Here is a 14,975-nt window from a genome sequence, read left to right as displayed (position 1 = left end):
TGAAGCGATGGTAGAGGTGAAAATGGAGCGTGTGGTGGAGTTAATGGCTGTGCTAGCGGGGACACAGGAGATGGAGCTAGCGCTTCTGGCTGGGCAGCTAAGTGAAAAAACACAGCCCCGGAATAAACAGTCCCAAAGTCAGGAAACTCTTGATTGTCCCTTCCACTCACCACAGCTGGCAACTCAGACGTCTCGGGGTCTGGCTGTGGCGGTGGGTGTCGGCGGCGTGAATGCCGTTTTCTTCGGGAAGCCGGAGGTGCGGTGATGGAGGAAACTGGCAACGACGGAGAGATCACGGCCGGCTCCTCATCCTCCGACCACATTGCTGTGAGAAAAGCAGCGGGTGAGTGACAGTCAGAGTGGAGGGTGGATGGAGAGGAGTCCAGTGGCAGCGGCGTGGAAACGTTTCCCGATTGTGGCGGTCGCTGTTGCGGTATGACGAGCTCGCGAGCTTGTACTGTCTCCTTGGCTTTCTGCAGATTGGACAGTAGGCCCGAAAATCCTGAGAGCTCGCGAAGATGGGGATTCCCCTTGAGAATTGCCTCGATGGCGTTTATCCCAATGGACATTGCTTTAATGTCCGAGGCATGGGAAACTCGCTCCCACAGGCTGAAGATGCGGGCCAAATCGCTTTCCCGGGAGGAGCCTGCTGGGTCCATGTCTGGTCGCGTCGTACTGTCATGAATCGCTGTGCGGCAGGCAGGAGTTGGACCCAAAATGCAGGACTCACAGACTCGGGGAGGTGAACTCAAAACACAGCTTTATTTGCTGGTAGAACAAACATACAAAACTAGACTAAACTGGGAAACCATAAACTAAGAACTCACAGGGAGACACAGGGAGATCCACACACAGCATGAGGGACGACGCGACACTGACTCAGAGAAACACAGGGTTTAAATACACTGGGAAGTAACGAGGGGAATGAGACACAGAAGGAGGGCACAGCTGGGAGAAATCAGGACTGACGAGACAAGCAAAGCAGGACGCATTCACATGAGACACGGACCATCAAAGTAAAACAGGAAGTATCACACAGAGACGCGAACTTGACACAGTGGAGACAGCAACTAAGAAATACAGAGACATAAACCATAAGGCAGAGGTCTAAGAACCAAAATACACAGGGAAATACTCAGCTGGGAACACAAGAGACTAGACTAGAGAGAGTAACAAAAAACCAACCATGAGAACATAATGCACAATGCAGAGTGACAGAAAACAAGAAACTCAAACATGCAAAGACACACAATTACACAGAACAGAGGGGACACAGAGAGACATGAAGGGCAAGGGATCAAAACTAGAAGCCATAGAATAAATCACACACAAGTACAATAATACAAAAATCACAAAGAACTAAAAACGCTGGGTCAGGAGACCCAGGACCGTGACAGATATGTTCCTGAACCTGTTAAAATTTCCATTTGCTTGAATCATGACAACTCTAAAGTGCCTCATGTAGCTTACTAAAAAGGGTATAATGTTAAATAAATGAGCCATAACAATAACACAGAAAATTGTCAGCAAACTGTAGCTTTAGGGTTTGTGATGAGTGCTCCGTGATAAACAGATGCATACATCAAAAGATCGGTACATGGCTATGACATCAGCATAACAGTGAAAATGAGCATTTATAACACTGAGTCAGACGGTTGATATATAAAATAAATAGGAAGGGGTTAACCCTGGGTACACTCTTGGCCACAATTTTTTGTTCTTAGCTGTCAAGAGTAGCAGGTGGTGTGGTCTGATTCAAGGTTTGACGTGTTGTGTGCTCAGAGACCCTCTTCTGCATACCTTGGTATGCAGAGTGGTTATCTGAGTTATTGTTGCCCTCCTATCAGGTCGAAGCAGTCTGGTGATTCTCCTCCAACCTCTGACATCAACAAAGCATTTTAACCCAAAGCTTTACTGCTCATATTTACTCTTTTTTTTTTGGATCATTCATGGTAAAGCCTAGAGATGGTTTTGTGGAAAAATCACAGTAGATCAGCAGTTTCTGAAATACTCACAGCAGCCATTCAGACACCAATAACCATGCCACATTCAACGTCACTTAAATCACTTTTCTTCCCATCATTCCCATGCCCAGTTTGAACCTAAATATGGCATCTTGACCATGTCTACATGCCTAAATGCATTAAGCTGTTGCCATGTGGTTAGCTGCTCATATATACACTATTCAGCTATCATCAGAGCAGCACAAAACAATAGTGACTGCATGCCAATATTTAGAGGCCAGCATGAAAAAACGAGTCATTAAAGAGGAGCATTTCTAATCAGCAGCAACAATGTGCAAGGTTGATCGACGCAAAACATGATGCAACAATGAGACTGTAACAGTTTCTCGTAGTATTTAAGTAATTCCAGAATGGTTTTCAGGTTATTTTTGTGCACTGGTTAATGTTTTCTGGAAGTAAGTATGGAGGGCAATGATAGAAGATATTCTTAGATATCTTCTATCTGAGTTTAAGAGATAGAGCACACAGACAAATTCACTGATCTGGTGTTGAAGGTTAAAGAGTATGTTTGGCTTTCTTCTTGAAAGGTTATTCCTGAGGTACCCAAAGGAGTCTGTTTTTTACGTGTGATAGAGAGGAGGAAAAAGTCTGTCTGTGTGTGTTTCTGTCTGCTTCTATCTTGGTATGCATGCGAGTGTCTTGTTTGCCACCAGCAGGTGCCATCACCTACCTTTCTGTGTGCCAATGAAACACTGTCTCTTTGAAAGAAGATAATTTGGATGACACCCATAGCTCTCAACCAGGAACCTACAGATCTTCTATTCCACAGCTTCCTCCCACCACCAACCCCTCCAGCAATCCAACCAGGCGTCTCCCTCCTTCCCACTGAGCCCCCCTCTGCCATCTCAAGCCCATGCATACCACTCGTGGAATATTTAACAGCAGACATGTTCATGAATGTCAATGTTCAGAGATCTCACAGCTTTGTGCTTTTTTTTTTTTTTTTACACCTTGTTTTCCTTTCTCAGCCCTCTGGCCCTTAAACACATATTGGGTCAGTGTGAGAGAATGATCCTCCAGGCAGAACTGAGAGTTTGAGTGTGGATCTCAGTAGAAACAGCAAAGCACTATACGCTTTAAATGAAACATTAGCCATGCTTCAGTTATCATACTTAAATGTCAGAGGTAGAGTCAAGTGGAGTTAAGAATTATACATCAACCACAAGAGTGAGAAGTATAATTCAGTATGACATTTAACGTGAAAAAACTTATTTCACTTCCATTATTCCTAAAAACGTTGAATGCATTTGAGTTTAAATGTTTTCTTTCTAGATATAACCTTGACACCCCCGAAAGGATCACATGCACATTCATCTTAAATCTTTTTTTTTTTTCTATTAAGTGCAGCGACGTTTCTATTTTGAATAAAGGTCGATGAAGGACTAGGCTGAGAATTTAATGAACAGAGATTTATAAACCAATCTTTCAAACTGTGGAGCTGAACTTTTCCCTGCTTTTTCGATGTGTTGCTTTGTGTGGTACATACAGTGCTATATGGTTGTATTTATAGATAAGTGTGTTTGTGTGTGTTTGTGTGTGTGAGAGAGATCTAAATGGGGTAGCAATGTGTTCAAATTGGACATGACTCACCAGGTATTTCATCAGTGCCACCTCACAAATCCCACAACATTAAAATGCATTTCATGTGTTTGCATGTGTGTGACTGAAACAGCAATTAGCTGGTAACGCGTTGGGCTTTGTATGTGTAGTCACTGGCATGTGCTGATTTCCTGACTGCTACAACATCTCTCTCTGTTCCTGCAGGGTAGAGGAGAGTTTCAAGACTCTTTTCTGGTCAATCTTCGGGCTGTCTGAAGTGATTTCGGTGGTGCTGAAGTATGACCATAAGTTCATAGAGAACATTGGCTACGTGCTGTACGGAGTCTATAATGTCACTATGGTGGTAGTTCTTCTCAACATGCTCATTGCCATGATCAACAGCTCTTACCAGGAGATAGAGGTACAAAAACAGGATAGTTGATCAATGGAAAAAGGGTGTAATATTGTAAACAAGTCAATAAGGTTCATTTGTATGAGTGTCTGATTGTGCCTGCAGGAGAATTGCACCATTACTTAAAAAAACAAAGAGATCAATACAGTGGCAACAAGTAAAAACATCAAACGCATAATAAAATGAGTATCCCAGAAAAACCCAAAAGGTTTTAAAATAATTTTTACATTTCTGATTTTTGTCACGCTTGTTCTAAAAATGAATACTTACTTTCTTACCTGAGATATTTAAGATGAAAAAAATCATTCTTCACCTTCAATAAACATTAAGCAATAATTTTGAGTGAAATGCAACTGGAATATATGAAATCAAAGTTTTATTTATTCAAATAATCATCATTCAGACAATTTGGGTTGTCTTTTTACAGTTAAACATTTCATCTGTTCTTGGAGAAAAAAGATTATTGGAATCCACTCGGATGCTTCATAACTTAAAGCCTTGTCGGAAGTTATAGGATAGGATAGGATAGGATAGGTTCTAGGATTATTATTCATCTGTTTATTGCTAAACTTAGTCTCCTTTTGAGCATTTGGTCTTTTTGATGTTCCCTGCCTTTACTGTAGACCAGCTTGTTGCATGTGTTCGCACTTCAGTTTATACCCTTTATTTTTTTTACACTGCAGTGTTGAAGTGACACACATGCTACAAAGCAAGGTCATAGACATGAAAGGCACTTAGGAGTGAGTTAATAAAGATTCTTTCTAGCAAGGGTATGCAGTCAACTCTCTTTGCCTTCTCTTTTAAAACATCTCAACTGCAGATATTAATAAACACTAAGCCCTAGCCTTTCTTTTATTGCCGTCTTTCTTACCTGAGATAGTTAAGCTGAAAAAATCATTCTTCACCCTCAATAAACATTAAGCAATAATTTTGAGTGAAATGCAACTGGAATATATGAAATCAAAGTTTTATTTATTCAAATAATCATTAACAAAAATGTGCTTGGTATATATTCCCATCGAAAATATTTCATTTGACACATTACAAAAAAAATTAAATAACAGTTATGTAAGTTACATAGTTAAAGTCAACATTTTGGGCAAATTTGATATTTAGGGGTATAACCAAACAAATTTTGATATTTAAAGGTTTTAAAGGTTTCTAATAATTTGAGATACTGGATACCTGATTTCTTTCTGTCTGCCTCTGCAGGAGGATGCCGATGTGGAGTGGAAGTTTGCTCGAGCTAAGCTTTGGCTCTCCTACTTTGATGAGGGCCGCACCTTACCCGCCCCCTTTAACCTCGTTCCCAGCCCTAAGTCCTTCTATTACTTGGCCCTAAGGATCAAGTCCTGTCTGATTCACCTCTGCAAGGCCAACGGCCATCACCGTAATGAGGTGGAGATGGGCATGCTCAACTCCCAGACCAAGGTCAGTGTTTTTACTATATTTGATTATTTTACACATGTTTGGCAAACTGCTAATGACATTGTGATTCATGGTTAATTAATGATTTTCCAAACCTAGCTGCCAAAGCCATTTAATAATAGACTATTTCTTTTAAACTGATTGTTAGTGATATGTCTGTGAAGGTTCTCAGTCATCCAGGTCATCGTAGTCAAAGGAGCTTGCAAAGGATCATCAGGGGGTCCTTTTGTCCCTCTGTGGGGGGATACTCCCACTAGGTTTATATCTGGGACTCTCCACCATTTGATCGTAGAACTGAAGAAGCCTCTCGGATGAGAGGTGAAACGTCTTCAAGTAACTTAAAGAAGTCCAGACGCTTTTCTTTGCAAGCTCCTTTGATTGTTAGTGATACATTTTGTAAGCACCTTGTTTCAGCTTTTTTAACAACTGTAGTCAAGTTTTGGTTTGGTTTGGTTTCTAGCACTAAATTTAATATTTACTGCTACAAATGCAGTGCTTTTTTTATCCATTTTTCTGCTGACAGGATCCTTTCTGGCTAAAGCGCAATTGTTATTTTCCTACATGGAAGTAGTTAAACTGCTAAAAATCAATGAAGGGGCAATAAACGCTGATTACACCCACCACAATCCTCAGTGGAGTTGCCCATATGGGTCAGTTATTTGTATAATGATCATCAAATACTGAATCTTTAGCAACTGTAATTGGAGAATGCACACAGGCAAACCAGGAACCCCAGAGGAAATGTAGGATATTCCCACTGCAAGTCTAGAAATTACATCTAGTTCCGTTTCACACTTTGTTCCTCTTATGATTTGCGCTTCTAAATAAAAATCACTGCAATGACAAAAATGCCTCGTGTGACAAAAATATTATAGACCATTTAATGCGCAATCAGTCTTGGTGCTGGTGTTTTCTGCAGGCATTTCTGCTGCCTGATCCCTAAACTCAAATGGCTCACCTCAGCACCTCAGCTAGGCTATTAGGCAGGCTATTAGCTTTACCCGCGTCTGCTCAAATGCTCAGGCAGGACAAGATGGGTTACACCCCGGTGCTTCTGTGAGCGCCTAAAGTTTTCTGACAGTTTCACAGCCGAGCCGAGGAAGTACAGCAAGCGATCGATACACGAGCTTGCACCAGTCTACAGTACTGTGTAAAATGTCAGCTGAGATTAGGAAAAGGCAGCCTGCTCTTTCTGTGTCTGTATCTTCGTAGTGGATGGTGTATGTTTTGGTGCCGTTTAAGAAACGTGAAGCTAATCACTTTAGATTCAAAAAGCATATGCTCATAAATTGTGTGTACTTGTGTTCATTCGGTAAGTGTTTGTTTTGTGGTGGTGTTCATGTTCGTTCTTGTGCTCTTTGGTTAACTGCCTTTCACAGCAGTAGGGATAATTAATTTCAATGTGAGGTAGCTGGAGGCAGCAAAAACCCACAAAGCAGGTTACTGCATGGGGACTAGATCACAGAAAACACACCAAAGAGATTTCAGCTCTGTCAGTTGGCCTTTGTAAAACCTCTGCATAAGATATGTGTTTCTCACACTCACTGAGTCTGAAACAATAGTAGATGTCTGGGTGTATGGTACAATAAAGAAATGATAAAAAATACATTAAAAAGATATTTATTTGCCTCACAATAGCGCGCAAAAATGCTATAATAATAATAATAATAATGGATTGGATTTATATAGCACTTTTCAAGGCACCCAAAGCGCTTTACAATACCACTATTCATTCACTCTCGCATTCATACACTCGTGGAGGCAAGCTACGGTTGTAGCCACAGCTGCCCTGGGGCAGACTGACAGAAGCGAGGCTGCCATTTCGCGCCATCGGCCCCTCTGGCCAACACCAGTAGGCAGTGTTGGGAAGGTTACTTTTAAAATGTATTCCACTACAGATTACAGAATACATGCCCCAAAATGTATTCTGTAACGTATTCCGTTACGTTACTCAATGAGAGTAACGTATTCTGAATACTTTGGATTACTTAATATATTATCATGCTTTTTACAACAACGTGAATGTACTATTGCTGTGTGATTTATTACTATTACTGAAGGTCCGCGACTCCGAACTGTAGTAAAGGGACCTCTGACTAATACGGCGGGTCCGTAGCCGAAAAATAGCTCTACTTTGTTGTGTGGGTCAACTTTTCTTGACAGAGAGAGGCGTTGAAAGGCTGCTCCAACGGAACTTATTGTTTTCGGAGGAAAACACGAACACGGTGTACAGTCGAGTCTTAATAGCTTACTTACAACTGGGCTCGTCAGGCTCTCTTCTTGGCTGCAGTGGTTACCGTATTATTATATTTACATGCTTCCAGCTCCCGTTTTTCCTCGATGACAGCTCGTACCTTTCCACTCCCCTTTTTCTCCCTCCTCGCTCACAGACCCATAACGTGTATGGCAGTCCATTCTCCCTGCAGCACGGACTACACTGCCCATGATGCTACATTCTTTAGAGCTATGCTTGTAGCATTCTGCCTGTTAGCTTAGCACAACAACAACAACAACGAAAAGGCGCTCTCTCACCCAGGAAACACACAGTCGCAGAGAGAGAGAGCGCGTCGCCCTGTAACCATGGCAACCGTAACGCTGCCGCCTGGAACAACAGAACGTAGCTGTCAAACAAACCCAAACAGTCCTGACCCGCGACAATATGAAACAGGAAAGTACCGCAGTGTAATCCATTTATTTCAACAAAGTAACTGTATTCTAAATACCACCTTTTTAAACGGTAACTGTAACGGAATACAGTTACTCATATTTTAAATACGTAACGGCGGTACATGTATTCCGTTACTCCCCAACACTGCCAGTAGGCAGTAGGGTAAAGTGTCTTGCCCAAGGACACAACAACCAGGACAGAGAGCCCAGGGATTGAACCAGCGACCTTCCGGTTACAGATACGCTTCCCAACCCCCTGAGCCACGGTTGCTGTTCCTCCAGTTCACAAGATGAACTTCCCTGCAAAAAAAAACAAAACATAAAGTCACTGAGAGCTCAAACTGACAACTGAAGTACCAAGCTTTTCATCTTGATAAATGCTCTCTCATAACGAACATTAGCTAAGGGGTTCTTCTGGTTTGATTTTAAAGGGAACCCATTTTTATTAAGTTACAGTAGTTATTTGCATGGTCTTATTTTTATTCAAACAATTTGGGTTGTCTTTTTACAGTTAAACATTTCATCTGTTCTTGGAGAAAAAAGATTATTGGAATCCACTCGGATGCTTCATAACTTAAAGCCTTGTCGGAAGTTCTAGGATAGGATAGGATAGGTTATTCATCTGTTTATTGCTAAACTTAGTCTCCTTTTGAGCATTTGGTCTTTTTGATGTTTCCTGCTTTTACTGTAGACCAGCTTGTTGCATGTGTTCGCACTTCAGTTTATACCCTTTATTTTTTTTACACTGCAGTGTTGAAGTGACACACATGCTATAAAGCAAGGTCATAGACATGAAAGGCACTTAGGAGTGAGTTAATAAAGATTCTTTCTAGCAAGGTTATGCAGTCAACTCTCTTTGCCTTCTCTTTTAAAACATCTCAACTGCAGATATTAATAAACACTAAGCCCTAGCCTTTCTTTTATTGCCGTCTTGCCACTATGATGCCTCCGTTAACACCCTTTTCAAATGCTTCCGTCTGACATGATCCATAGAACCTGAAATATGACATTAACACTCGACTTCTTCTATCTGTTTCTTGCTCTTGTAGGATGAACGCTTCAAGTCTTATCCACGGCCTGGAGAAGAATTCACCCAGAGAAAAGCTAGAAAACACCCCACCAGATACCAGGTAAGATGGAGACCGAACTGGATACAGAGAGCACAGGATGTGTGGAGTGATAAGGAGACAAGACTTAAAATTTTGATGGAGGCAAGAAAGGAATCAAATGGGAGACAAACAGACAGCATAAGGAATATGTAAGAGAATAGTATTAGATGGGAGGGCAAGGTTTGCTGCAGGGTGATGACAGTGAAGGAGAAAGGAGAGGGAAGCAATGAGGAAATTCTGACACAGAAGAAAGAAGAAAGAAGGTGTGAGGAAGACACAGAGATAAGGTAGAGATGGTGGAGAGGAAGAAATCTCTCAAGTTTCAATGGAAGGGCACTGACTGAAAGGAAGAGGTAAAAAGAGAAGAGAGAGAAACAGGGTAAGGCTGAAAATTCCTCTAATGAGCTGTTTGAAAGAGATCGAAGGTAGGCACTCAGTAAATGAGCTCAAAGTATAACACTGAGAAGGGGAAAGATGCTTTCCACCTTAGTCTGTTCTTCACCTCTCCCCTGAGGGAAATCTAGCTTCCTTGATAGGCTGACTCCACTTTTGTCTTAAGCCTCCTATTTTGTGTGTTTTTTACTAGACTACACTACACACACCCACACACAAAAGTGAGATGTCAATTGGTGTGGTGTGCATGTATGCTACATGTGGGGTGACCAGTACTGACCCATGTTCACAGTGCCTACATGCAGAAATTGACAGCTTGAAGCTTGGAAACAGTTGCAGCAGATCCCTGTTGGCCACAGATTTATTCTCAGTGTCTCACTTACTATCTCAAAGGCACAGTACTCACTCACTGTCCTCACAGCTTTGTGCTTATGTTTACACACAAGCGTGGATGAGTTTTGAAATATGCAATCAGAGAAGTTTACTGGGTAAATATAGCATCCGTCGTCACATCCCCTTGACACGTCCTCTTTGTCTAATCTTCTTTTTCTTCTCTTTCTCATAGAAGATCATGAAGCGCCTGATTAAGCGTTATGTGCTTAAGGCTCAAGTGGACAGAGAGAGTGATGAAGTTAATGAAGGTAAAAATTCCCTCTTCATTAAAGCCCACTTTCATTGTGTCATTATGTGCTTAAGGAACACTGGGTTCGGAAAGTTTTCAGACGCTTTCAACTTTTCTGCATATTGGTACAGTGGGGCAAAAAAGTATTTAGTCAGCCACCGATTGTGCAAGTTCCCCCACTTAAAATGATGACAGAGGTCAGTAATTTGCACCAGAGGTACACTTCAACTGTGAAAGACAGAATGTGAAAAAAAAATCCATGAATTCACATGGTAGGATTTGTAAAGAATTTATTCGTAAATTAGGGTGGAAAATAAGTATTTGGTCAGCTCAAACAAGGAAAGTCTCTGGCTCTCACAGACCTGTAACGTCTTCTGTAAGAAGCTTTTCTGTCCCCCACTCGTTACCTGTATGAATGGCACCTGTTTGAACTCATCATCTGTATAAAAGACACCTGTCCACAGCCTCAAACAGTCAGACTCCAAACTCCGCCATGGCCAAGACCAAAGAGCTTTCGAAGGACACCAGGAAAAGTATTGTAGACCTGCACCAGACTGGGAAGAGTGAATCTACAATAGGCAAGCAGCTTGGTGTGAAAAAATCAACTGTGGGAGCAATCATCAGAAAATGGAAGACATACACGACCACTGATAATCTCCCTCGATCTGGGGCTCCACACAAGATCTCATCCCGTGGGGTCAAAATGATCATGAGAATGGTGAGCAAAGATCCCAGAACCACACGGGGGGACCTGGTGAATGACCTGCAGAGAGCTGGGACCAAAGTAACAAAGGTCACCATCAGTAACACACTACAACGGCAGGGAATCAAATCCCGCAGTGCCAGACGTGTTCCGCTGCTGAAGCCAGTGCATGTCCAGGCCCGTCTGAAGTTTGCCAGAGAGCACATGGATGATACAGCAGAGGATTGGGAGAATGTCATGTGGTCAGATGAAACCAAAGTAGAACTTTTTGGTATAAACTCAACTCGTCGTGTTTGGAGGAAGAAGAATACTGAGTTGCATCCCAAGAACACCATACCTACTGTGAAGCATGGGGGTGGAAACATCATGCTATGGGGCTGTTTTTCTGCCAAGGGGACAGGACGACTGATCCGTGTTAAGGACAGAATGAATGGGGCCATGTATCGTGAGATTGTGAGCCAAAACCTCCTTCCATCAGTGAGAACTTTGAAGATGAAACGAGGCTGGGTCTTCCAACATGACAATGATCCAAAACACACCGCCCGGGCAACAAAGGAGTGGCTCCGTAAGAAGCATTTGAAAGTCCTGGAGTGGCCTAGCCAGTCTCCAGACCTCAACCCCATAGAAAATCTGTGGCGGGAGTTGAAAGTCCGTGTTGCTCGGCGACAGCCCCAAAACATCACTGCTCTCGAGAAGATCTGCATGGAGGAATGGGCCAAAATACCAGCTACTGTGTGTGCAAACCTGGTAAAGACCTATAGTAAACGTTTGACCTCTGTTATTGCCAACAAAGGTTATGTTACAAAGTATTGAGTTGTATTTTTGTTATTGACCAAATACTTATTTTCCACCCTGATTTACGAATAAATTCTTTACAAATCCTACCATGTGGATTCATGGATTTTTTTTTTCACATTCTGTCTCTCACAGTTGAAGTGTACCTCTGATGCAAATTACTGACCTCTATCATCATTTTAAGTGGGGGAACTTGCACAATCGGTGGCTGACTAAATACTTTTTTGCCCCACTGTATGTATAAAAATGTCTTAATAGATTCAGTTCACTTAAAAAATATAAATGGAGTTGTAACACTTTAAAAAGACAGAGTAAAAATGCTTGTGCGTGTGTGTGTGTGTATAAATTAAAAAATAAAAGGTTAAAATATGCTTTTAACATAAGTATTCGGAGTGTGGAGAGGTTTGCACAAGGTTGGCATACCATTATTTTGGAAAATTTCCAACAAGGTTGGATGGGGGAGCCACTTTCAGGTGTCTCTGTACTCCTAAGTCTTTGTTGAAGTAGAGCATCCCCACAGTATGATGCTCCCCCATCATGTTTGGCTGTAGGGATGGTATTAATGAGGGAACACTCAGTGCCTGGTTTCCTATACACACTCCACTGGGAATTTCAGCCAGTAGTTTAATCATCCTGTCATTAGACCAGAGGAGTTTGCTTTGCATGGTCAGAAATACATCCAGGTGCCTTTTGGCAAACTCCTCGCGGGCTGCTACGTGCCTTTTAGTGAGGAATGGCTTCTGTTTGGCCAATCTACAACAAAAGCCTAATTGGTGGCTGCTGCATTGAATTTGTCTTGTAAAGTTATCCCATCTTTGCAAAGGAGCTCTGGAACTCATTAATAGTGATCACCTGATTTCTGGTTACGTGTTGCATCGGGGCCCTTTCATCTCTCATTACTCTGTTTGGCTAAGTAGGCAGATCTAAAGAGACTGTTCATACGTTTTCAACTTTTCTCCATTAGAGAACAATGAACACTTTGAATGCTGCAGAAAATTTCTTGGATCCTCCCCCAATTGTTACTTTAGACAGGCTTTTGTGATGATTGTGCAGACAGTTCTGTGAACATAGTGGGTTGGCTTTCACTTTGACACACCATTAACTGTGAGACCTTATGTACTAATTATTTCAGGTGAATTAGGCGCAACTGTCTTCGTTTTAGTTGCAGCAACATTTGAAGCCTAAAAAAAATTCAAAATTTAATATTCATCTCTTAGTTTTATTAGATTGAAAAATGGCTTTGTCACCGTGGAGTATTGTGTGTTTACTGAAGAAAGAAAAACGAGCCTAATAACTTTTTAGATGAAACTGAAGCTTTGAAAAGGTTTTTAAATTTTCTAAATGGACTGGGAGGGACAAGAGTTATGCGTTACTGCGTTTGAGACTGCACTGTGTGTACTTCAGTGTAAAATGATGTCATTGCTCACATGGATCAACAGTTTTTGTGTGATCCTGTAGGTTACTGCCTACCTGCATGCATGTCTTTGATCATTCGTACTAATGTGCCCTAATTCCTGTGCCATACCTCAGCTCTTCTTTTGTACCTGTGTCCGTGTGTGACTGTGTTGTAGGCGAGCTGAAGGAGATCAAGCAAGACATTTCCAGCCTCCGCTATGAACTCCTGGAGGAGAAGTCCCAGGCCGCAGGCGAGCTGGCTCTGCTTATCCAGCAACTTGGCGACAAGTTTGGCAAGAACACCATGAGACACTGACAGGACTTGCAAGAAGAGATCGGGAGAATGTGAGAAAGGGTGAAATCAGGAAGAGGTTGGGGGTGGGGGGGTTGGGAGCAGAAAGCTGGGTGAGCACAGGTATTTTTAAGGCCTTGATAGTACAAGAGGGAGAGAAAAGAGACAGGGGAAGTAGGATGTTTATGAGATAGACAGGATGAATGGAGGACAGTGGAAGAAAAACATGACATAAAGAAACTGGGCAGAGTGAAACAGCTGATTTAGTTATGCAAGGACACAATTAGGGAGGAATGTGAAAAGCAGATTGTGAACACAAGAGGGTCAGAGGTGAAGTAAAGCGAGTCAGAGGGGTTTTGTGCTGACAGTTCAATTCTAATTAAAGGCAAAGTCTTTCACGAGGCGTGAGAAAGAAGAGGAAGAAAGAGCCTCGCAGGCTGGGTGGGAGGCAGAGGGAGACGAATGAGGAGGAAAACACAACTTCCATGACATATGACGAGGCACCACGGGGCATAAGACTGAGGCAGTAAAAGCCCCCACACCCACTGCCAAGATATATCAATGTATCACCAACTCGGAGAGGGAAACCCAGAAACGGGATGACACAGAGAGAGGGCTGGAGGGGGAGAGGAACAAGTGAGAAAAATATCTTTTAAAAAAAAAACCTGCCACTGTTATTTACACCGGAGAGGCTGGCATTGCTTCTGAGTCCTCACTTTGTTGGGGCAAGCATAGATGCCTGTGAGAATACTGCACACACCTTTATACAGCAGGCTGTCTAATTAATGCATATCCATTCATAGTGCACAACCTATGATCAGGACTCTATGGATTCAGGAAAAATGCACCTATTTAAAAGTCATTAAATAAACCACTGAAATATTAAACATTATCTTATTATCTTAATGTCATTTAGAATTCTGTCCTCATAGCACAGACAGTATTAGGTCCTGCAGATCCAGAAGATCCATGCTAGAACAAAATGACTGTAATTTAAGAAAAAAAAATCCACTCAGACAGTTTCTTCTTTACCTCATTCATGCTGCCAGAAAAGAAAATGACAGTTAGGATAAACAGAAACTAATCTGAGGCTTTCACAATACCTCTCTTCCATTCTTTAAAATCGAGAGGGCCATTCTTGTTTCAACAACTTTAAACCAGCGTGTTGAAGTATGGCCGAGATAATTGCTTTAGATATTCCCCTCTCCACTGTGTGTTTGGAGCACTAAGTGTCTCGAGTTTTCTAAAATGGTAACAAAAAAATGACAGGTCCACGATGTTTACAACTCTAAATCCAGAAGGTCAGCACTGAGGTTAAGCCCATGAAGGTAGCAAAACTGAGTCTGCTCCAGGGCAGCCAGACATTTGTGAGGAGAGAAAATCTCCGAGATGCAGAGATATATTTATATATGCAGTGATCTGGCAGTAAAACTGGAATTCAGCTGCAGAAGCTGTGCAGAGTTATTTTATGGTCTTTATTTTATTTTGGAGACATATTTGACATACAACAGCATAAACTAAAGTGTTGTGTTAGACATTGGTTGTAGCTGAACAATAGTTTAAACAAACAAAATAAAAAAAAGTATAAAACAGTTT

General features: G+C 41.8%; 1 protein-coding gene across 2 annotated transcripts in view; it reads left to right on the top strand.

The window, feature by feature from the left end:
- Nucleotides 1-13,403, top strand: part of trpc7b (transient receptor potential cation channel, subfamily C, member 7b) — a 62,035-nt gene extending 48,632 nt beyond the window's left edge. The window contains exons 8-12 of one of the 2 annotated variants that reach the window (XM_085371323.1): nucleotides 3,789-3,984; nucleotides 5,188-5,406; nucleotides 9,120-9,200; nucleotides 10,138-10,213; nucleotides 13,264-13,403. In XM_085371323.1, the coding sequence (XP_085227449.1) occupies nucleotides 3,789-3,984; nucleotides 5,188-5,406; nucleotides 9,120-9,200; nucleotides 10,138-10,213; nucleotides 13,264-13,403 (712 nt within the window). Of the gene's footprint in view, nucleotides 1-3,788; nucleotides 3,985-5,187; nucleotides 5,413-9,119; nucleotides 9,201-10,137; nucleotides 10,214-13,263 lie in introns of both variants that reach the window. The other variant, XM_085371314.1, reaches the window with a different exon arrangement.
- The last annotated feature ends 1,572 nt before the right edge of the window (nucleotides 13,404-14,975 follow it).

The sequence above is a fragment of the Diplotaxodon limnothrissa genome, linkage group LG2, assembly GCF_057381915.1.
Source record: "Diplotaxodon limnothrissa isolate DT_005_m linkage group LG2, D_limnothrissa_male_GT1.1, whole genome shotgun sequence".
In the NCBI taxonomy this organism is placed as follows: domain Eukaryota; kingdom Metazoa; phylum Chordata; class Actinopteri; order Cichliformes; family Cichlidae; genus Diplotaxodon; species Diplotaxodon limnothrissa.
The sequence above is the reverse complement of the archived record's forward strand: the minus strand, read 5'-3'. Positions and strand labels throughout refer to the sequence as shown.